At 36.2% G+C, this 26,131-nt stretch overlaps 1 protein-coding gene across 1 annotated transcript; it reads left to right on the top strand.

Moving 5' to 3' along the window:
- Window positions 1-20,339: 20,339 nt before the first annotated feature.
- LOC143248768 (forkhead box protein D3-A-like) lies at window positions 20,340-22,109 on the top strand. The gene has a single exon (XM_076497457.1). The coding sequence runs from the start codon at window positions 20,571-20,573 to the stop codon at window positions 21,651-21,653; it is 1,083 nt and encodes a 360-aa protein (XP_076353572.1). The 5' UTR covers window positions 20,340-20,570; the 3' UTR covers window positions 21,654-22,109.
- Window positions 22,110-26,131: the final 4,022 nt, after the last annotated feature.

The raw sequence follows: 26,131 nt of genomic DNA, 5'->3' as shown, positions 1-26,131 counted from the left end.
TGATTTGTCAATCCTAGTATCCACTGGACATTGACTTGTCAATCCTAGTATCCACAGGCTCTTAACATGGTATGAGAAAGACTCTGATGAAGGGACAAATTTTTCTGCATCCTCACTGTAGAAGTGGAACAGAGAGAAGCAGAATATGTCCAAAATGGAACAGGGACAACAATTCCAAATATTCGGTGTAAGAAATGTTTATAGTACATAGACATGATATCTCTTTTTTTTTTTTACCTCCATCGACTTAAGGCATGATTACAAGTAAGAGGGATAAAAACCACCACAATTGACGCAGTGAGGTTCAGTTGACACATGCATGTCTCATAGTCTTTGCAACCACAACAAACATTTGCCAAAGAACTGTGACAAGATGTCTTTGAATGTCCAAACTGCTGAGAGGATTTGGAATATACGGCTGTACGTTACAGCTCAGTTAATCTGCCTTCACAGAGGCAGGCCAACGTGGCAATGTTAAGGTCAACAAAAGAATATTAGCAACCTTCATCATTTCATCTTTACGAGTGAAGATGCGTTGTACAGCAAAAATGCCTTGGCTGGAGAAACCGGAGAGAATCTCTGACTCGGAGACGTTTCGTAAATAACTCTCAACAATCACTCCTCTTGAGGAATTAAAAGTAGAATGGGGAGTAACCTCAACTGGTATATTTACAATGGCTTTCGAATTCAGAAGGAGCTCACAGTGTGTTGGAGTAGATGTTTTCACCAAGGTGTAGCTTCATCACTGACTTTGGAGAGCCAGCAATCCCCTGTAATCTCTTCTAAATTAAAAGACAAGGGAGACATTTCTTATAAATATTTGTCAGATCAAGAATGCAAGATAGAAAAATGATGTACAGGCGCAGAATAGGGTGTAGACTGCTGTTCAGAGTCTTCAAAACGATGTACAGTTGTAGAATAGGGTGGAGACTGCTGTTCAGAGTCTTCAAAACGATGTACAGTTGTAGTATAGGGTGGAGACTGCTGTTCAGAGTCTTCAAAACGATGTACAGTTGTAGAATAGGGTGGAGACTGCTGTTCAGAGTCTTCAAAACGATGTACAGTTGTAGAATAGGGTGGAGACTGCTGTTCAGAGTCTTCAAAACGATGTACAGTTGTAGAATAGGGTGGAGACTGCTGTTCAGAGTCTTCAAAACGATGTACAGTTGTAGAATAGGGTGGAGACTGCTGTTCAGAGTCTTCGAAACGTGTTCACTTACCCATTAATTTGTTTATTAGTTCGTGTTTTATTTTTTCAGGATTTGGGGAATCCATAAGAGAAAGTAAAATTATTTAGTGTCCACTGACCTTACACATGATAGAGTTCTACAAGGGAATACACTACAATGCAAAACAAGGACATTATTGCAACGTCAGGACTTCGTGAGCACTATACCTAAACACCAGTATCGGATACAATGTCCACAACACCCATTAAGAACGCCTATAAATGGTTCTTACTTGACCTCAGCTCAACAAGACCAGCTAATTGTCCCCGAGGGAACCACTAAGGCCATCTATCTACAGGAATTTAAGGCTAGAGTGGTGTGTTAAAGTGCCACTGACACACACACACACACACACACACACCTTAACCACCAGGATCCTTTCCTCCTCTTCACGGGCCACTGTGCAGTGCAAACACGTTCAAATCCCAAATGATCTTAACTGAAAGTATAGGATCCACTCATCTCGTACAGAAGTCCACTTTGATAACAAGTGATGAAGGAACAAACTGTACCCCAGAGCTGAACGTGTTTTATATTATGACAGTTATCTATATATATATATTGGACAGTATTAAATGACTCAGATCATACCATAGAAATGGACGTTTTATGTTGCTGATTAATATATTATATAGAAAATGAAGAGACTGATTGTACTTCTCAACTTGACGAACTATTCTTCTGATTATTATTATTAGACAGCAAACGGGCATATTATTTTGGTAACTATTATAAAAGTATCAGAAAATAGGACGTATGCGTTTGCTGCATATTACATTGTACAATAAATTAAGTGTCTGTTTGTTTTGAATTTTGCGCAAAGCTACACGAGGGCTATCTGCACTTGCCGTCCCTAATTTAGCAGTGTAAGACTAGATGGAAGACAGCTAGTCGTCACCACCCGACCGCCAACTCTTGAGCTACATTTTTACCAAGGAATAGTGGGATTGATTGACCCATTATAACGCTCCCACGGCTGAAAGGGCAAGCATGTTTGGTTTGATTCGAACCCACGACTCTCAGATTACGATTCGAACGCCCTAATCACCCGGCCATATATTACGTGAGTAATTGTTTCACACAATGGGGTACATTATGTTAATAATTGTTATATTAGATAGCAAATGACGCGATTAATTATACCGTAGAATTGGAAGAATGATATTACTGACTATGATATCAGAAATGAAGTGGTTTGGTTTGTTTGTTTTGAATTTCGCGCAAAGCTACATGAGGGCTATCTGCGTTAGCCGTCTTTAATATAGCGGTGTAAGAATAGAGGGAATGCAGCTAGTCACCACCACCCACCGCCAACTCTTGAGCTACTCTTTTACCAACGAATAGTGGGATTGACTGTCACATTATAACGCCCCATGGCTGAAAGGGCGAGTAAGTTGGGTGTGGCAGGGCTCGAACCCTCAAACCTCAGATTACGAGTCGAGAGCCTTAACCATCTGGTCATGCCGTGCATAAATAAAGTGACTTTACCACTAAAACTACAGTATTATTTTGTAGACTAGTGCATTAGACAGTAAATTGTGAAACTAATTGTACTACCGAAATGGACGTAATATTTTGCTTTCTATTATATTAGACAGAAAATCAGTAAATGAAATACCTAATTGTTTCTTAGAATTTGTACGCATTGCTTGCAAAATTTACGAGACAATCACGAGCTGTTTTTGCCTTTGGCACTAATATTGACCAACGTGGAGGAAGCTATTGATTCATTGAAAATTAGCCTAAAAGAGATGCCGATTAAGAATGACGTCACCTAGGGTTTAATTGTTCTTTATTTAACGCTGTTAAAATGTAAACTAATTTTGTCTAATGCCCTTCAAAGAAAAATATACTCCCTTCAGAGAAGCGTTGGCTGCGTTGTGAAGTTTGTTTGTTCTTCAAGCTCTGGTAGCGAGATTACAGGAAAGAGTGCTACTTTTAGTCTATAAGGGGAATATTGCGGTGCGCAGATCTGTTTGGTAACTACACTTCGTAGCTACTTACACAACGGACAAATATTGACGAGATGTCGCCAAACAGTGTCAGCAGCTCTACCACCTCCCAACCAGGCCCTTCTCGTCCGGCAGCGGGCAAATAGCTCCCAGGGAAAAAAAAAGGCGGTAGTCCAGTTGTTATTGGAACCGACGCTTCCTTCGAAACACTGATTGTGCGAAGAACGCGGGTTTTACATTAGTGTAGCGAATCTCTCCGCGTACGTATAGACTGTGCGAAGCTGTTGTCATAGCAACCTGTATCTAAGATTGGACTGCCGAAACTAGCGGGAAGAAAACAGGTGCTACCGATATTTGTGTGACAGTACTTTCGAATTTAACGCCTTGTTTTCCCTTTACTTTTGTTGTTTCATTGTTTCTTCCATCACGCGCTTCGTTGCTTTACCTTATCACAAGGCATACATAAAATAGCTCGAGAAGAAAACTTATTCGTTTTAGCAAGAAGAATAGATTTGTTGGAAATTAAAATGAGAAACGCCTCAGCTAACACCAACTGCACTGTGCCGTTGTTTTTAATTACGAACTTGACGACTTAAACGTTTCTGTGGAAACGAAAGCTCTCGTGTTTTTCTATTAGGAGCATGGAATTTCAATAATAATAATAAAAAAAATTCTCACAAAGAAACTGTGAATATGTAATTAGGAATAAATAAAAACTTCCACGCTTTTCATTACCAAATATATCAGCTTTATATCACAGTTTGTAGTGGCACATAATTTGGTCATTTTTCTTATAAATATAAAGCCCACTAAAAATGTTACAAAAAGTGTAGTCCTGTCTTGTGATGGGTGTGATAATATACTCCACTTAATGTAGTCCTGTCTGATGTTTGTCTTATTGAATTTCGCGCAAAGCTACACGAGAGCTAATTGCGCTGGCAGTCCCTAATTTAGCAGTGTAAGACTAGAGGGAAGGCAGCTAGTCATCACCACCCACCCCATACGCTTGGGTTAATCTTTTGCAAACGAATAGTGGGATTGACCGTCACATTATAACGCCCCCACGACTGAAAGGGCGAGCGTGTTTGGTGCGACGGGGATTCGAACCCGCGATCCTCAGATTACGAGTCGAACGCCTTAACCCACCTGGCCGTGCCGGGCCTCCCGTCTTATGACGAGTGTAGTAATATATTGCACTAGGAGTAGTCCTGTCTTATAATGAATATGGTAATATATGTTACACATGGTGTAGTTCTGTCTTATAATGGGTGTGATAGCATGATTCACTGGATATAGTTCCGTTTTATAATGACTGTGGTAATATGTTGCACGAGGTATAGTCTTGTGTTATAATGTGTGTAGTCCTGCATTAGATATAATGTAGCCTCTTGTCTTGTACTGGTGTAGTGCTGTTTTATAATCGGTGTAGTCCTGCATGGATAGAATGTTGCTTTCTTGTGTTATATACTTAACTGTTCCACTTAGAGTTTATGGTTTTCTAGAAGCTTGCCATTTCGACAACGTTCCCCGAGCAAGTAAATCAGTTTTCATTGTATTATATACCTAGATTGGCTTCATTTATTTCTGTTTTTGAAGCTCTATTTTGACCAAGAACTGTTCCGTTCCTCTCCTTTCTCAGTATTGTAGTCACGTACGATGGCCCTTCAACAAATTTCCATTTAAAGTCGGCATGAGAAGTAGTTCTCTGTAATACAGTTTGTCTCGAACCATTCTACACAAGACGCCGGGAAAAGAAGTTGCTTAAAGCGGTTTCATGAGACCTCTATGGGCTAGCTTAACACTCCCTGGCGAATATAAACTCTAAGCCTACTAATAGTTTCACTAACAATCAAAACAAGTTGGAGGAGGGGGTTTAGGGACCGGCCATCATTGTGAAGCTTAGTAAACTAGTCCTTTTCACGGTATTTTCCGGCCCGATAAGCACCGGGGACAAGGCTATTGTGGCAACGCACGTGATTTAGGCTTAAGTATTGCTGTCTCACATGGTGATAAAAACCGGTGAAGAAAAATCAGGGGTTCACTGCGGCCACGTAATATACTCCGTTTTGTCAGATCGTTAGATTTAACATGAAGATATAACCGAATACGATCACAGACAGGTGACAGTGGTGGGTCTTGCGAACCAACGGGCTCAGGTCTGGGTGGGCAGCCTCGTGCAGGGTAGATTGACAGCACTGGGGCGTGAAGATTGGTTCAGCGCAGCATAGAATAACAGGTCAAACATTAAACCAAACACCCTCAACTCTTTCCTCTCGTATGCTTAGTTTCCACAAAGATTAAACGCCTTTCTATTGGAAAGTTCTCAGGAAAGATGATTTCAACTTGTGAGGGCATGCCCCCCCCTGTAAGATTGTATTTGTAACCAGCAAAGATGCCTCTGTATAAAACCCAAGTAACTGTTATAATGGTTAAAAGATACTCGCATACATAATTTTGTTTTATTATAAATTACCATAATAACTAGATAAATCGAAACATGTAATTGTCAAGACAAGTTTTAACAAAATTACAACAGTAATTACATAAAAAAACAGATAATAATTAAACCTAAATTAATAACTTAACAAAATTACCGTAATAAGTAATTAAATAGAAACATATAATAATTAATATTAACGATTTTAATCCATTTTAGTGTTGGTATGTGAAGTATATCAGAAGACATGGTTACTGACCCATTAGTTGGTATAAAATGTATATCATAAGATACGGTTACTAATCTAGAGGTTGGTGTACATATATAGTATATCAGAAGACATGGTTACTAAGTCAACGGTTGGTACATATGGTATATCAGAAGCAGTGGTTATTAACCCACAGATTCTTATACATATAGTATATCAGAAGACATAGTTACTAAACCAGTGGTTGGTACATATGATGTAGAAGAAATTGGGGTTACTAAAATCATTTGTGTTAACTCTTATATAAATGAATCGACAAATTATTTCATCTGTAAGTTATGCTGTATAAATGGTTTTGCCGAAGGGTATGAACATTGTTTATTTCTCAAACGTAACAATGACTGTGTAAATACGTACTGTATAAATAGTTTATAAATCGGTGATTTATGTTTTCGATATTTTTTATAGACTGTTTTGTAGAGCTGCCCAGAATTCTCTTATCCAACTTTTGAACGTTTGTCGTTCGGTTCGGGGTTGGGGGAATATATGTTACCAAGGTAACAACTACAGTCTATCAGTTGTACAAAAACAAACAAACAGTTGTTAATCGCCGCGAGAGAAGGTTCTCCGTAGCTTTTCTAACAATTCCCAGTAATCTACCAGTTTGTCTGTTTTTGAATTTCGCGCAAAGCTACACGAGGGCTATCTGCGCTAGCTGTCCCTAATTTGGCAGTGTAAGACTAAAGGGAAAGCAGCTAGTCATCATCACCCACCGCCAACTATTGGGCTACTCTTTTACCAAGGAATATTGGGATTGACCGTAACTTGTAACGCCCCCACGGTTAAAAGGGCGAGTATGATTGGTGTGACGGGGACTCGAATACGGGACCCTCAGATTATGAGTCGAACGTCTTAACCCAACTGGCCTGCCGGGCCTATTTAGCAACTGTGCTGATCAGCAGATGAACTCCAAAGAATTTGGGCGCTCCACACAATTCTCAGGTAAATAAGTTTACAACATTTGCTCTGTTTATATAATGTCATTATTACCTGCTCGTTTTTCTTCTGTTTTTAATATCTCTAAGTAACAAGCGTTTTGTGAGCAGTCAAAATTTTGTTTTATTTTTATTGTATTTAAAAACAAAACAACCTCAAGAGGTCGCTGTTCATTCCGCTGGAATGGTTTCGAAACACTTTCATATCTTCTGCAGAAAAGTGAAGAGATTTTGTTTTGATAGTTAGCTAGCCCTAAAGACTTACGTTCATTCATGTTTGCCTGTTGTATTTCTCTAACACCCTGTCGGAAACAAAATATTTGAATTAGTGTAACGCGTTAGAATACAAGAACGTTACGACTCGACGACTAATGCTTCGCAGCTGACGACGGTGTATATCGTAAACTACTCGTGTCTATCCTGTACTGGTGACAATTTAATTCAACAGGACATGCGCTGTGCACAGTTTAGGTAAACTTTTATAGTTATGATGAAAGCTTACACAAAATATCATTTAGGCGTTTCATCGTTCATATTATGTGAAAAACAAAATGCTACATCAATTCGCCTTACGATTTAGTTATTTGAACAAATGACACCAGTGTTCACGTACTTTCTATATTTTATACTATAATTACATTGAAAGATTGAACATGTGATTTTGTCGATAATTTGAGAAACGATAACCCTTTCACACCCCAGATTTAGCGGAAAATTAACATTATTTCACAGATCACGTATTACTACCATGTTGAGAGTTTTTAAAGAAACGTTTCAGAGTGATAACTATACTTATGATTTTGATAAATGTGTTAAAAACTATAACAATGCTAAACGTTTATGAAGAGGCGCTAATGAGTCTTTGTTTGTTTTTATTTTCTCGCAAAGCTACACGAAGGCTATCTGTGTTAGCCGTCCCTAATTTAGCAGTGTAAGACTAGAAGAAAGGCAGCTAGTCATCACCCCCCCCCATACGTTTGGGCTACTCTTTTACGAACGAATAGTAGGATTGATCGTCACATATAACGCCCCCACGGCTGAAAGAGAAAGCATGTTTGGTGTGATGGGGATTCAAATCTGCTACCCTAACATTACGACTCGAATGCCTTAATAGTGGGATTGACGGTAACTTGTAACGCCCCCACTGGCCATATCGAGCATAGACTGCAGAGAGAAATCTCGAAGCGTGTTGACAACAGCTGTGATTCTCAGGAATGTGCTAGTGCGTAATAATGGTCATGTTGTTGAGTTTAAGAAAGAAGACTGTTGTATGATGGTACTAATGTTGACGAATTTTAGAAATGTGCTAATGCGTGTTAATAATAATAAAGTTAAGAATATTTTTGAACGTGTAGAAGTGTGATGATAGTAATGTTAGCGAGCTGTACGATTGTGCTAACGTGTGATATCAATAATCCTAGCAAGTTGTACGATTGTGCTAACGTGTGATATCAATAATCCTAGCGAGTTGTAGGATTGTGCTATCGTGTGATATCAATAATGCTAGTGAGTTGTACGATTGTGCTATCGTGTGATATCAATAATCCGAGCGAGTTTTACGATTGTGTTATCATGTGATATCAATAATCCTAGTGAGTTGTACGATTGTGCTAACGTGTGATATCAATAATCCTACCGAGTTGTACGATTGTGCTAACGTGTGATATCAATAATCCTAGCGAGTTGTACGATTGTGCTATTGTGTGCTAATAATAATGCTAGCGAGTTGTACGATTGTGCTATCGTGTGGTATCAATAATGCTAGTGAGTTGTATGATTGTGCTATCGTGTGATATCAATAATACTGGCGAGTTGTACGATTGTGCTATTGTGTGATATCAATAATACTAGCGAGTTGTACGATTGTGTTATCGTGTGGTATCAATAATGCTAGTGAGTTGTACGATTGTGCTATTGTGTGCTAATAATAATGCTAGCGAGTTGTACGATTGTGCTATCGTGTGGTATCAATAATGCTAGTGAGTTGTATGATTGTGCTATCGTGTGATATCAATAATACTGGCGAGTTGTACGATTGTGCTATCGTGTGATATCAATAATACTAGCGAGTTGTACGATTGTGCTATCGTGTGATATCAATAATACTAGCGAGTTGTACGATTGTGCTAACGTGTGTTAGAGACGAATTTTTGGAAACATAATTGTCTCATCTGTACGTTTTCTCATTTGTGAAGAAATTTAGTTTTTATTCATATGTTTATGAACTTGAGTACATGTTCCTCTTGTCCTCTGTTTATAGATAAAGATAGCTCCAGTAAACAAACTCGAATGTCAGATTCAAGGGCTAGTGCATTAGTTGTAAAGAATCACCGATTCTCCAATAAATAATTTTCGACTCACTTCAAGCAACACTATGCTTTTCACATAAATCTAATCGCTGCACATTATATGTGCTAGAATACACAGTAAAAGTTATATTACAGTACATATATATTGTATATTCATGTAATATACACCATGTAGCATCTCTAAGTGACAATCGTACTGTAATAAGCAGTAGTGTATATTACACTGTATATATATATATATATATATACTATAATATACAGTAAAGTTTAATCGCCCTATGAAAAACTAAAAATACACATTTCGTACAGCAATAAGTAACTATAGACCTGGTGTTTCATACATTAACGTTAATAAAAATATTATGTTTCACAGGTTAACGTTTATACAAATATCACGTTTATACGCTAACGTTTATATAAATATCATGTTTAATCCATTAATGTTTATATAGATATCATGTTTCATACACTAACTTTCATGCAAGTTTCTTTTGTTCAATATAATAAATTTGGCTAATCACGTCTAAATACAAGGAACATTATTTCAGTAATTATACCGTGTGAATACAAGGAACAATATCTTAGTAATAACACCGTATGGTGTTGTTGTTGTTTTGAATCAAGCACAAAGCTACACAAAGGGCTATCTGTGCTCTGCCAACCACGGGTATCGAAACCCGGTTTTTAGCGTTGTAAGTCCGCAGACATGCCGCTGAACCACTGGGTGGCTATACTATATGAATACAAGGAACAATATCTCAGTAATAGTACAGTGCGAATACAAGAAAGAATTTCTCAGTAATAATACCGTGCGAATACAAGAAAGAATTTCTCAGTAATAATACCGTGCGAATACAAGAAAGAATATTTTAGTAATAATACCGTGTGAATACAAGGAACAATATCTCAGTAATAATACCGTTTGAATACAAGGAACAATATTTTAGTAATAATACCGTGTGAATACAAGGAACAATATCTCAGTAATAATACCGTTTGAATACAAGAAACAATATCTCAGTAATAATACCGTGCGAATACAAGAAAGAATTTCTCAGTAATAATACCGTGCGAATACAAGAAACAATATTTTAGTAATAATACCGTGCGAAAAAAAGAAACAATATTTTAGTAATAATACCGTTTGAATACAAGGAACAATATTTTAGTAATAATACCGTGTGAATACAAGGAACAATATCTCAGTAATAATACCGTTTGAATACAAGGAACAATATTTTAGTAATAATACCGTGTGAATACAAGGAACAATATCTCAGTAATAATACCGTTTGAATACAAGGAACAATATCTCAGTAATAATACCGTTTGAATACAAGGAACAATATCTCAGTAATAATACCGTGCGAATACAAGGAACAGTATCTCAGTAATAGTACCGTGCGAATACAAGGAACAGTATCTCAGTAATAATACCGTGCGAATACAAGGAACAGTATCTCAGTAATAATACCGTGCGAATACAAGAAACAGTATCTCAGTAATAGTACCGTGCGAATACAAGGAACAGTATCTCAGTAATAATACCGTGCGAATACAAGGAACAATATCTCAGTAATAGTACAGTGCGAATACAAGAAAGAATCTCTCAGTAATAATACCGTGCGAATACAAGAAAGAATTTCTCAATAATAATACCGTGCGAATACAAGGAACAATATTTTAGTAATAATACCGTGTGAATACAAAGAACAATATCTCAGTAATAATACCGTTTGAATACAAGGAACAATATCTCAGTAATAATACCGTTTGAATACAAGGAACAATATCTCAGTAATAATACCGTTTGAATACAAGGAACAATATCTCAGTAATAATACCGTTTGAATACAAGGAACAATATCTCAGTAATAATATTATGTCAGTACAAAGAGTAATATATTTCTAACAATTCCATATAGATACAAGAAACAACATTATGATAATGATGGAATGTTAGAAGGAATACCTTATCAATAATTCTATGTATATACAGTGACGGACCTGTTACTGGAGGCTAGAAAATTCAACTCTATCGTGTCTAGACAAGGTACAATATCTTTATTATACTAAAAGAACGAACTGTGTATTTGCTGTTTCGAGACAAGGAACAGTATATTTTCTGTGTCTGTACAAGGAACAGTATTGTGCCAACAGAAGGAATAGTGTCTTTATTGTGTGAAGACAAGATGAAGCATCTTTATTTGTCTAGAAAAGAAACAGTGTATTTATTGTACGAAGAAAACGAACAGTATTTTTACTGTGTCTACGCAAAGACAGTATCATTATTGTGTCAAGACATAGTACAGTATGCGTATTGTATCAAGAAACGGCACGATAACAGCCTGAAGAAGACATAAGAAGGCCGAAACGTTGTTCTGTACTTTATTTTAATTAAAGTTTTACTACCCATACGAGCCGTCTTGTGAAAACCATATCTTTATTGTGTCAGCACATGGAATTGTATTCTAATTATGTCACGACAAGGATTGTTTTGTTTGTTTGTTTTTGAATTCCGCACAAAGCTACACGAGGGCTATCTGCGATAGCCGTCCATAATTTAGCAGTGTAAGACTAGAGGGAAAGTAACTAGTCATCACCACCCACCGTCAACTCTTGGACTACTATTTTACCAAAGAATAGTGGGATTGGCTGTCACATATAACGCCCCTACTGCTGAAAGGGTGAGCATGTTTGGTGTGACAGGGATTCGAACCTGCGATCCTAAGATTATGAGTCAAGCCCCTTAATCACTTTGCCATGCTGGGCCCACGACAAGGAACAGTATTTTTATTGTGTGAACAGAAGATACAATATGATTTTGTATGAATACAGTTTCCATTATCGTCATTGTATAAATACATGATACAGTATCTTTATTGTATTACGTTTGTTTGGTTTGACTTTTTTTTTTAAACCTTATGCAGCTATTCTGTCTTATGAGCAAGTAAACCCATAGAGTATGTAGGTAGCTTGTTTTAATAGGAAGTTGATATAAATTACTAATTGTTTGCTTGTTTTTAAATTTCGCGCAAAGTTACATGAGGGCCATTTACGCTACCTGTCCCTAATTTAGCAGTGCAAGACTAGAGAGAAGATAGCTAGTCATCACCACCCATTGCCAACTCTTGGGCTACCCTTTTACTAACGAATAGTGGGATTGTCCGTAACATTATAACGCCCCCAAAGCTGAAAGGGCGAGCAGGTTTGGTGTGACGGAGGTTCGAACCCACGACCCTAGGATAACGAGTCGAGTGCCTTAACCACCTGGCCATGCCGGGCATTATATTAAGACATGATACAATATATTTTTGTGTTAAGACTATATTCAACATATTTACTGTGTCAAGACATAGTATGGTATCTGTATTGTGTTAAGACCAGGAATGGTATTTTTATTGTGCCAAAAATGTATAGTATCTTTATTGTGTCAAGCCAACGTATAATATCTTTGTTGTATCAAGACACTCTACGGTATGTTTAATGTGTCAATAAAAGAAACTATATGTATTTCGCTGAGACATGACAATATCTTTATTGTGTCAAGATGTTGTGCAGTGTGGATATCGTATTGGTAAAGGTTTCAGTGTGTTTATTGTGTGAAGACAAAATACAGTATTTTATTGTGTCAATGAATGTGAAAATATTTTAATGTGTCACGACAAGGAACAGTAATATCTTTATTTTGTGAATAGAATGTGCAGTATGTTTGTTTTTTCAAGACCAGGCACATTATCTTTACTGTGTTAACACAAATAATATGATCTTAATTGTATCTAGACCAGTTACATTATTTCTATTGTGCTAACACGAGAAACATGATCCTAATTGTATCCAGATAAGGCGCAGTGTCTTTATTGTGCTAACACAAGAAACATGATCTTGTGTAAAGACAATGATAGTTTCCTTGTTTTGTCAAGACAAGTTATGCTGTGTTTATTGTGTCAAGACAAGAAACAGTATAACTTTATTGTGTGAAGACAAGTTACAATGTTTTGTTTATTTGTTTCAATACAAGTTACGGCATCTTAAACATGTCAGAACAAGGTATGTTACGTTCGTTGTGCGAAGACAGGGAACCGTATATTTATTGTGTCAAGACAAATTACAATATCTTTATTGTGTGAAGACATGGTACGGTTTCTGTGTTGTGTCAGGACAAGGTATGGCATCATTGTTTTATCAAGAGAAAGTACGATATATTTATTGTGTTAACACGTGTTATGGTGTCTGTATTGAGTGAAGACAAGCAACAATATCTTTATTCTACCCAAACAAAAAAACAATATATTTCTTGCGTTTAGACAATGGACAGTATCTTTATTGTGTCAAGAAAAGGAATAATATACTTATAATTATACTGTTTAAATAAATTATACAATATCTGGCCAATTATGTCATACCATATTAAGGTCTGGAACGATATGTCGATAGTAATGCTGTGTTAATACAAGTTGTAATACCTTGATAATAATGCTGTGTTAATACAAGTTGTAATACCTTGATAATAATGCTGTGTTAATACAAGTTGTAATACCTTGATAATAATGCTGTGTTAATACAAGTTGTAATACCTTGATAATAATGCTGTGTTAATACAAGTTGTAATACCTTGATAATAATGCTGTGTTAATACAAGTTGTAATACCATGATAATAATGCTGTGTTAATACAAGTTGTAATACCTTGATAATAATGCTGTGTTAATACAAGTTGTAATACCTTGGTGATAATGCTGTGTTAATACAAGTTGTAATACCTTGGTGATAATGCTGTGTTAATACAAGTTGTAATACTTTGGTGATAATGCAGTTTCTATACAAGAATGATATATTGGTAATGTTGGTGTCAAAACAAGAAATGATATTACGGTAATTATATCATATCATTACATAGGTGAATTTATTGGTAATAATTCCGTCTCCCATATAGAATATTATTTTAGTAATAATACGTTTCAGAAAAATAAAACGTTTTTCTGGAAATAACAGTGTGTCAGATTAATTATAATAATGTTGTGTTAACAGTAGTGGTTACATTACCGAGTTGGTACCAGAAATCATATCTTGGAAATAATGTTGTGTTAACAGTAGTGGTTGCAATACCGAGTTGGTACCAGAAATCATATCTTGGAAATAATGTTGTGTTAACAGTAGTGGTTGCAATACCGAGTTGGTACCAGAAATCATATCTTGGAAATAATGTTGTGTTAACAGTAGTGGTTGCAATACCGAGTTGGTACCAGAAATCATATCTTGGAAATAATGTTGTGTTAACAGTAGTGGTTACAATACCGAGTTGGTACCAGAAATCATATCTTGGAAATAATGTTGTGTTAACAGTAGTGGTTACAATACCGAGTTGGTACCAGAAATCATATCTTGGAAATAATGTTGTGTTAACAGTAGTGGTTACAATACCGAGTTGGTACCAGAAATCATATCTTGGAAATAATGTTGTGTTAACAGTAGTGGTTACAATACCGAGTTGGTACCAGAAATCATATTTTGGAAATAATGTTGTGTTAACAGTAGTGGTTACAATACCGAGTTGGTACCAGAAATCATATTTTGGAAATAATGTTGTGTTAACAGTAGTGGTTACAATACCGAGTTGGTACCAGAAATCATATTTTGGAAATAATGTTGTGTTAACAGTAGTGGTTACAATACCGAGTTGGTACCAGAAATCATATTTTGGAAATAATGTTGTGTTAACAGTAGTGGTTACAATACCGAGTTGGTACCAGAAATCATATTTTGGAAATAATGTTGTGTTAACAGTAGTGGTTACAATACCGAGTTGGTACCAGAAATCATATCTTGGAAATAATGTTGTGTTAACAGTAGTGGTTACATTACCGAGTTGGTACCAGAAATCATATCTTGGAAATAATGTTGTGTTAACAGTAGTGGTTACATTACCGAGTTGGTACCAGAAATCATATCTTGGAAATAATGTTGTGTTAACAGTAGTGGTTACAATACCGAGTTGGTACCAGAAATCATATCTTGGAAATAATGTTGTGTTAACAGTAGTGGTTACAATACCGAGTTGGTACCAGAAATCATATCTTGGAAATAATGTTGTGTTAACAGTAGTGGTTACAATACCGAGTTGGTACCAGAAATCATATCTTGGAAATAATGTTGTGTTAACAGTAGTGGTTACATTACCGAGTTGGTACCAGAAATCATATCTTGGAAATAATGTTGTGTTAACAGTAGTGGTTACATTACCGAGTTGGTACCAGAAATCATATCTTGGAAATAATGTTGTGTTAACAGTAGTGGTTACATTACCGAGTTGGTACCAGAAATCATATCTTGGAAATAATGTTGTGTTAACAGTAGTGGTTACAATACCGAGTTGGTACCAGAAATCATATCTTGGAAATAATGTTGTGTTAACAGTAGTGGTTACAATACCGAGTTGGTACCAGAAATCATATCTTGGAAATAATGTTGTGTTAACAGTAGTGGTTACAATACCGAGTTGGTACCAGAAATCATATCTTGGAAATAATGTTGTGTTAACAGTAGTGGTTACAATACCGAGTTGGTACCAGAAATCATATCTTGGAAATAATGTTGTGTTAACAGTAGTGGTTACAATACCGAGTTGGTACCAGAAATCATATCTTGGAAATAATGTTGTGTTAACAGTAGTGGTTACAATACCGAGTTGGTACCAGAAATCATATTTTGGAAATAATGTTGTGTTAACAGTAGTGGTTACAATACCGAGTTGGTACCAGAAATCATATTTTGGAAATAATGTTGTGTTAACAGTAGTGGTTACAATACCGAGTTGGTACCAGAAATCATATTTTGGAAATAATGTTGTGTTAACAGTAGTGGTTACAATACCGAGTTGGTACCAGAAATCATATTTTGGAAATAATGTTGTGTTAACAGTAGTGGTTACAATACCGAGTTGGTACCAGAAATCATATCTTGGAAATAATGTTGTGTTAACAGTAGTGGTTACAATACCGAGTTGGTACCAGAAATCATATCTTGGAAATAATGTTGTGTTAACAGTAGTGGTTACATTACCGAGTTGGTACCAGAAATCATATCTTGGAAATAATGTTGTGTTAACAGTAGTGGTTACATTACCGAGTTGGTACCAGAAATCATATCTTGGAAATAATGTTGTGTTAACAGTAGTGGTTACATTACCGAGTTGGTACCAGAAATCATATCTTGGAAATAATGGAAATAATGTTGTGTTAACAGTAGTGGTTACAATACCGAGTTGGTACCAGAAATCATATTTTGGAAATAATGTTGTGTTAACAGTAGTGGTTACAATACCGAGTTGGTACCAGAAATCATATCTTGGAAATAATGTTGTGTTAACAGTAGTGGTTACAATACCGAGTTGGTACCAGAAATCATATCTTGGAAATAATGTTGTGTTAACAGTAGTGGTTACAATACCGAGTTGGTACCAGAAATCATATCTTGGAAATAATGTTGTGTTAACAGTAGTGGTTACATTACCGAGTTGGTTCCAGAAATCATATTTTGGAAATAATGTTGTGTTAACAGTAGTGGTTACAATAGTTGGTACCAGAAATCATATTTTGGAAATAATGTTGTGTTAACAGTAGTGGTTACAATACCGAGTTGGTACCAGAAATCATATTTTGGAAATAATGTTGTGTTAACAGTAGTGGTTACAATACCGAGTTGGTACCAGAAATCATATCTTGGAAATAATGTTGTGTTAACAGTAGTGGTTACAATACCGAGTTGGTACCAGAAATCATATCTTGGAAATAATATTGTGTTAACAGTAGTGGTTACAATACCGAGTTGGTACCAGAAATCATATCTTGGAAATAATGTTGTGTTAACAGTAGTGGTTACAATACCGAGTTGGTACCAGAAATCATATTTTGGAAATAATGTTGTGTTAACAGTAGTGGTTACAATACCGAGTTGGTACCAGAAATCATATCTTGGAAATAATGTTGTGTTAACAGTAGTGGTTACAATACCGAGTTGGTACCAGAAATCATATTTTGGAAATAATGTTGTGTTAACAGTAGTGGTTACAATACCGAGTTGGTACCAGAAATCATATTTTGGAAATAATGTTGTGTTAACAGTAGTGGTTACAATACCGAGTTGGTACCAGAAATCATATCTTGGAAATAATGTTGTGTTAACAGTAGTGGTTACAATACCGAGTTGGTACCAGAAATCATATCTTGGAAATAATGTTGTGTTAACAGTAGTGGTTACAATACCGAGTTGGTACCAGAAATCATATCTTGGAAATAATGTTGTGTTAACAGTAGTGGTTACAATACCGAGTTGGTACCAGAAATCATATCTTGGAAATAATGTTGTGTTAACAGTAGTGGTTACAATACCGAGTTGGTACCAGAAATCATATCTTGGAAATAATGTTGTGTTAACAGTAGTGGTTACAATACCGAGTTGGTACCAGAAATCATATCTTGGAAATAATGTTGTGTTAACAGTAGTGGTTACAATACCGAGTTGGTACCAGAAATCATATCTTGGAAATAATGTTGTGTTAACAGTAGTGGTTACAATACCGAGTTGGTACCAGAAATCATATTTTGGAAATAATGTTGTGTTAACAGTAGTGGTTACAATACCGAGTTGGTACCAGAAATCATATCTTGGAAATAATGTTGTGTTAACAGTAGTGGTTACAATACCGAGTTGGTACCAGAAATCATATCTTGGAAATAATGTTGTGTTAACAGTAGTGGTTACATTACCGAGTTGGTACCAGAAATCATATTTTGGAAATGTTGTGTTAACAGTAGTGGTTACAATACCGAGTTGGTACCAGAAATCATATCTTGGAAATAATGTTGTGTTAACAGTAGTGGTTACATTACCGAGTTGGTACCAGAAATCATATTTTGGAAATGTTGTGTTAACAGTAGTGGTTACAATACCGAGTTGGTACCAGAAATCATATCTTGGAAATAATGTTGTGTTAACAGTAGTGGTTACAATACCGAGTTGGTACCAGAAATCATATCTTGGAAATAATGTTGTGTTAACAGTAGTGGTTACATTACCGAGTTGGTACCAGAAATCATATTTTGGAAATAATGTTGTGTTAACAGTAGTGGTTACAATACCGAGTTGGTACCAGAAATCATATCTTGGAAATAATGTTGTGTTAACAGTAGTGGTTACAATACCGAGTTGGTACTAGAAATCATATCTTGGAAATAATGTTGTGTTAACAGTAGTGGTTACAATACCGAGTTGGTACCAGAAATCATATCTTGGAAATAATATTGTGTTAACAGTAGTGGTTACAATACCGAGTTGGTACCAGAAATCATATCTTGTAAATAATGTTGTGTTAACAGATAGAAGAATGTGCTAGTATTTAAACCAGGACACTCTAACAAACATTATTTTCTTAACAGTATCGGGTAAACAGATGGACAATAGTATTATTAAATCATGTTAGTAATATCCACGATGTCATGGTAATAGTGTTAGTAAAAGTAACCGTATCATCGTAATAATCGTGTCAATGAAACAAACAATATCTTTGTAACAATATATTTGTAATGATGCCCTATTAATACATGGAACAATGTATCTCTAATAATATTGTGAAAATACAGGTAACAATAACTTATCACCAGGTTAGTATGAAAATATTTTGGTAATAATAGTGTTGCATTGATACGGTTAACATTATCATAAGAACTGTACGGTGTCAGTATAAAGTAAAATATTATTGTGCTAATATTGTTTAATTGAAAGTAATAACACCCTGATAGTTATATATCCACAGTCTTGTTACCTTGAATATCTCTAAGTCTATAGAAACATGACCGATAACACATTTAGTCTACCCATTATTTTCAACACATTACATCTACATTTACTTTGTTTTCGATGTGTCTAAGTCTGAAAATACATGATTCATGACTTATTTAATCGTCAGTTACAGTTACTTTACTTTTAATATCTTTAAATCTATAAAACAGGGGTATCTTACAGCTAAGTTCCATTATTTTCAATATCTCTAAATCTATAGGATACGATTCGTGACATATTTAACAGCTAAAGTTCCATTATTTATTCTACACCTATTGGTCCAATATTTTCAATATCTCTAAATCTATAGAAACATGAACCGTGACTTATTTAACTTACAGCTACAGTAAATTTATTTTCATTATATGTTAGGCTATTGCAACACTATCCGTGATGTATTTAACTTAGAACCATTGTTCCATTATTTTCGATATCCTAAGTCTATAGAAACATGAACCGTAACTTATTTTAACATACAGCTATAGTTTCCTTCTATCTTCAGCAGCTCTACATCTATATAAATATGATCAATTACGTATTTAAGTATCCAACCTACAATGACCTTTCAAAAGTTGAAATTGTGTTATGAGTTTAAACAAGTGGTGTGCATGGGAAAGTTCGATCTCATTTCTGTTGTTCTTTTGTAACGTTTCATTTTTTAGTTTTGAACATTTAGTATTGAGAGTGTTTAGTTCTTGTCCTAGTTTGTTGGTTTTGCAGAATTGGAAGTGTTTAGTTCTGGTCCTAGTTTGTTGGTTTTGCTTCACCTAAATATTTCCAAGAGTTTTTAATAAAGATAAAAATCCGTGAAAAGTAGTGTTTTACTAAAACTGTGTTAAAAAAGGGTTAGCAGCGAATAGATTGATAGGTTGGGATACGCGCATACACACACACAAAAAAACCCCCAACAAAAACAGATATATATATATATATATATAAAGATGGATATTAATCTATAAATAATTACAGACCTTAGCAGTGATAAAGAAATAACACAGAAAGCTATGGATGTAAAGAAAGGCTGCATGGTCTACAAAGAGAACTGAGAATGACATTCCATATGGCAAAGTAAACCCTCGGTATAATACACAGAACAATAAATAATCTGTAGAATTCTATTGAAGAATGATAAACAATAACTTACCAGAGGAAGATTTTGTTTGTCGCTCAGATTATAAAGAACATAAACGAGTGAAAACGGCTTAGCCCACCGAACCTATAGGATTAAAAAAGTAGGCGTAATCACTAGGCGGAGTCACTGTCACTATTAATAGTGTTCCCCGCCTTTCTCTCCTTCACGTGACTAAGCTGACCTTTGATTGGCTGTCAGAGAAATATCTGTCGTGAACGGGGCAGCAATGACCGTGGCTCCTGCCAAAATGTAGTTCTTTTGACATTGCCGGATGTATCTGGAAAACAAAGCTGCTTATGAACTGCGGTCTGGCTTCCGTGCCGTAAAGTTTAGAGTTTTAGTTTAACTACTGTCACTGTTTCCCTGTCGATACGGCCAGCTCATGTGCTCTGCAGTACGGGACGAGGAACCTCACTGTTCGGCCTGCGTCGTGTAACAGTGTCGGTTACGCTCCAGTGTCAAAATCGCTATGGATGCTCTTCATCGAACGAGCGCGTGTTTCACCCAGACGCCAGATTTGCGAGTGACTGACCAGGACAGCAGTGATTACGAAGATGGCTTACCAGTTAACGTAGATTCGGACGATCACGAACTGGACGTGACCTTGGACTGCCACGAAAAGGACGAAGAAACAAACATGGTTATGATTAAATCCAGTGGTCAAGCAGAAAGTCCGAAACCGGACAGCACAGAGGAATTGACTCAACATCAAGAATCTGGTGAATCGAAGAAGCAGAAATCTCACTTGGTGAAGCCGCCCTACTCGTACATCGCTCTCATCACGATGGCAATCTTGCAGTCCCCAGAGAAGAAGCTGACCCTTAGCGGTATATGTGAGTTCATCAAAAACAGGTTTCCATTCTACAGGGAGAAGTATCCCATGTGGCAGAACAGTATCCGGCATAATCTCTCCCTAAACGACTGTTTCATCAAGATTCCCCGAGAGCCAGGAAATCCGGGGAAAGGAAACTACTGGACGCTCGACCCGGCCAGTGAAGACATGTTCGACAACGGTAGCTTTCTCCGCCGACGGAAGAGATATAAACGTCACCAGCCCGACCCTCTCAAAGACCCGTCTGCTTTCATTGCTTCGATGGACCCGTACCGTCACCATCCCGGCCTTTTCCACCATACCATAACGCCGGCTTCCCTCACAAGTCCTTATCCTTACCTCTCCCCTCTGCCAACACCCGTGCCCCTTCTTACTCCACGGGATTTCTCGAGAACGCCCCTGCATCCTATCAGCTTGAGCTTGCCGCCCAGCTTGGGAGTGTCCTCGTTACCTCTCCGGCTACCAACAACTTCGCCCGGTCTAAACACCAACAGTATGTCCCACAATGGTAAAGCTAACAATTTCTCCATCGAAAGCATTATTGGACACAAGCATGACTCTATCAAAGGGTCGCCAGTGAGGTCAATGAACAATGTGCTTATTCCACGACTGACAGGACCTTGTTACTGTCCCACCACTGGCCTGGACTTAAGTAAGTTCCGACATCAGCTGTCCTGCGGTAACCCCGTCACTCCCACGTTGACCGCTTGGCCCCGGTGACTTGGGCCGAAGACTTAAACCCGTGTTTTTCTCAAAACGTTTAGTTTCTGGGCTAGAACTGTGTGGGGTCATCACTGTAGGTTGAAACTGTATAGAAGTATTCGTGTCAATAATCGTGAAAACAATTACTTGATTAGTGAATACGTCATCAAGCAAGACCACGTACAGAGACCACGTTTTTCCTGGATGTTTTAAGTTCCTATATATATAGGCTATAACTGAGGCAAGTGGTTTGGGTTTTGTATATTATGCTACGATTGTAAACTGTAACTCAACATCCACAAGTGTGGATTATGATTGTCATCGTGTATATAGTGTTTGTGGCATGGTCAGTTTCCTTAGTTCATATATACATAGTGTTCAATAATGGCGTAATTTTAAATCAAGATGTGTATAGTACAGTAGCTTCCGGTTCTAGTCCTGATACTTCAATAAAATCCAATGTCTTTGTTTGGATGTATTGTTTGTCAAGCTGACTGTACGATGGAATCTCTAAGTTGTGTAAGTCCAATTAGAAAAAACTTTGTATGTGAAAATTTGTCGAGTTATAAATAATGACCAAGTCGTCTGAAAATGTACAAATAAAAAACAAATAGTCACGAAAATCCTGTATTATTTAAACAGATTGATTAGTGACTGTACTGTCCAGTAACTGTCAGTTGGTAAATATTCCAACTCCTCTTGTTTCGTTTTAAAGCTAATTTTTAACCTCCTCTCTCATGTTCCAAAAATGATTTTCGGTATTTCTTAGAAAAGCTTGAATTATTAATAACGACATATTGTAGACGCAATAGAACTCATGAAGACAGTTCATTCAACATTTAACAAAACTGTTTTAAAAGTAAACCTGTCGGTAGTAATTAGAGAGGTAGATTTTTATAAGTTGATTCTGTCAAAGATTTAACTTACTTGCCAGAACGTTATAACGGAACTTAGCAAATGTCTAAAATATTCAAGAATGTATAACTTCACGTGTTAACGACATATGCGATGACAGATAACGGCAGTAACAGTAACTACTGCCAGTTTAACTCGTGATTCATAAAGCTTGTATAAACATTTCTTAATTATATCTCGTCGTTGAAAAGCAAAAACCCGCTGAATTTAGAACTCCATTGAAACCAACGTTTTATATCAAACTTACTGTTTATCGTAAAGACTATTATTATCATAATACACTATTGTTATACCTTTAAGATCAAGACGATTTCTTTGCTTTAAATTATTGTAATGTTAGCGCCAGAAGTGCACACGTGTCTAAAGAGTGACCACGTCGGGTCGGTTGCTAGGAGTAATAATTACAACCCTCCACTGAGTTGGTTTGGACGAACAAGGAAACAGACATAATCTATGAAATATCTCACAAATAATCCGCCCTAACTTGGCCATTCTGTTGAGTTTTATTTTCGTTCCCAGTGATGCGAAGATTAATTAAAAGATTCGAAGCCCATGGTTTAGCTGTAGCGCCTACCCGACCAGCAATGTCGTTCGAGTTCGAACCTCGTTCTTTTTTTAACGGTCTTTACTCTGTGAAACTACCACGACTTTCTACAAAATACGACGCCTCAAGCAGCATCCCAACGCGACAGGAGTCTTAGGTTTGCCAACTGTTTTCTAGACTAAATAAAATGTCTGTTGAAAATATAGGAACTTAATTTTCAAGAATATTGTTTATAATGGAGAACTGACAGCGCGGGTTTCCTCTCCAGTTATCCATCTGATTTATATATTTTTTCACATAAGACTCTAGGACTAACCTAGAAAAATGGTTTTACTAAGACATTCTTAGGTAAGAAGTAACCCCTTTTGTTGCATATTTACACGGATAGTCCATATAAATGTTTAAAAAATCGACCAATTCATAATTTTACTATTCGATTAACGGGAGAATTCCCCCCTTGGTCCAGAACTAGAAAGAAAACTGGGTAGTGATCATAGTTTTACGGTTTTGTGACGTAATATCCATCAAGATTGTAATCAATTTCTCTATTTATTACTTTGTTGAAATGTAAGCTATTATGTGTGATGTCAAAACCTTAAATAAAAATCTCTTTCGTGCTATGTTTGAGGTTTGGGTTTTAGTTTCTTAAATCAAGTTCAGAATGAAAAGCACGAGCAGTGGCACAATTACTCATTCCTAAACACCATTAACAGTTTCCATGGAGACAATATATACCTCGTAACCAATACTGCAGGTTCGGTATTACTGAATACAGGGTTGTACTCGAAGTCTGATCTGTCCAGTTCAGTTTGATGTAGAAGTGCCTTGCACTGCTTTCATTTCATCAAAAAAGTTTGTTTTTTTTTTTTTGTTGTTTTGAAAATGCCAACAGATCGTCTTAGATTTGCTGGTAAACTGTTTGATTTGAACATTCCATCAAAATGTGTCCGTTTAAACATGTTAACGGATCACGCTGTTTCAACTTCTTAACAGAATATTTTAGTTTAGAGCATTTTCAACAGACTACTTGATTTAAACGTGTCAAAAATCGTCTAGTTTTATATGTGACAAGAGACAATGATAGTTTAAAACGGACTGTTGGGTTCACGCAAGTCGACAGATTATGTTAGCTTAGAAAATACCAATAGCATTGTTTTAACTTTCCAAAAGATTGTGTTACTTTAAAACACGACAGCAGTGTGGTTTTAACAATATATCATATATTATTAATTTAGAACGTGTCAACAGCATTGTTTTAGCTTTCCAAAAGATTGTGTTACTTTAGAACGTGTCAGCAGTATGGGTTTAACAACATACAGGCCCGGCATGGCCAGATGATTAAGGCACTCGACTCGTAATCTGAGGGTCGCAGGTTCGAATCCCCGTCACACCTTTCAGCCGTGTGGGCGTTATAATGTGATTGTTAATCCCACTATTTGTTGGTAAAAGAGTAGCCCAACAGTAGCTGGTGAGTGGTGATGACTAGCTGCCTTCCCTCTATCGGCTAGCGCAGATAGCCCTCGAGTAGCTTTGCGCGAAATTCAAAACTTAACAAGTTATCATGCTTTATTAGTTTAGAACGTACCAACAGCATTTTTTTAGCTTGCTAGGTCATGCTGAATTTAGTTATATTAACAAATTACTTAGTTTGATCGTGTCAGCATTATGATTTGATCAGGTCAATAGATTATGTTACTTTAGAACGCATCAACAACGATATCAACCTGGTACCATATAATATTAGTTTAGAATGTACCAATCCGTAACTGAACCTTCCCAAGAGACCATGTTTAGTTTGTTCATATCCAGAACGTTTGGTCTGATTATGTTAACAGATAATATTACCGTATTTTACGTCTTGTAAGACGCTACATTGTGGAAGACGCACCCTAATTTTGGAAAGACAATTCTGAGAAAAATGTATTTTGACTCATCAACCAACACCTTGATGCAGCATTGACTTTTTCAACCTTCTGAGTAAATACAGTCAAATACATCATAGTCTTCACAATATATCGATAATATTAGTTAAATTGAATGTTTTATGCTGTTGAAAACACTTGTAATTGGTAAGTAATGAGATAATGATCTGCATGAGAGGCCGTTTTAAATAGACCCTAAGCTAACCTTTTGCCTTAACCCATCACTTCTGGGGATTTTTCAAGGTATTTTTAAAGAAAACGTGCGTCTTACAAGGCTTAAAATACAGTACTATAAACCATTCCAATTGTGTGATACGCCAACAGAAAACGAAACGTTGAATGCATGTTATCTGAATCGGCTCTCCTTTGCACAACGTTTCAGGATAACCAGCGTCTTACGTGTATTACTTACACACTCAATATACGTTTAGATGTTTTTACACGTGTACATTAACTATAAGAACACATTCTAGGAACTTAAAAATGTTTCGTCCGTGGACAAAGCTGTGTAACAGACTCACTCTAATGGAACTTTCCAAAGCGGTCCAGGTGTCGTTTTAAATTATTCGGACAAAATCTCTGAACAGTTACTTAGTAATATTTAAACAGTTTGATAAGACTGATGTTATTGTTACTTAGTAATATTTAAACAGTTTGATAAGACTGATGTTATTGTTACTTAGTAATATTTAAACAGTCTGATAAGACTGATGTTATTGTTACTTAGTAATATTTAAACAGTTTGATAAGACTAATGTTATTGTTACTTAGTAACATTTAAACAGTTTGATAAGACTAATGTTATTGTTACTTAGTAACATTTAAACAGTTTGATAAGACTGATGTTATTGTTACTTAGTAGCATTTAAACAGTTTGATAAGACTGATGTTATTGTTACTTAGTAACATTTAAACAGTTTGATAAGACTGATGTTATTGTTACTTAGTAACATTTAAACAGTTTGATAAGACTGATGTTATTGTTACTTAGTAGCATTTAAACAGTTTGATAAGACTGATGTTATTGTTACTTAGTAACATTTAAACAGTTTGATAAGACTGATGTTATTGTTACTTAGTAACATTTAAACAGTTTGATAAGACTGATGTTATTG

This window comes from Tachypleus tridentatus, chromosome 4 (genome assembly GCF_004210375.1).
Source record: "Tachypleus tridentatus isolate NWPU-2018 chromosome 4, ASM421037v1, whole genome shotgun sequence".
In the NCBI taxonomy this organism is placed as follows: Eukaryota; Metazoa; Arthropoda; class Merostomata; order Xiphosura; family Limulidae; genus Tachypleus; species Tachypleus tridentatus.
Note: the sequence above shows the minus strand (reverse complement) of the source record. Positions and strands in the feature narration are given on the sequence as shown.

Coding starts and splice junctions, on each gene's coding strand:
- LOC143248768 (XM_076497457.1), top strand. CDS start 20,571: ATGGATGCTCTTCATCGAACGAGCGCGTGTTTCACCCAGACGCCAGAT.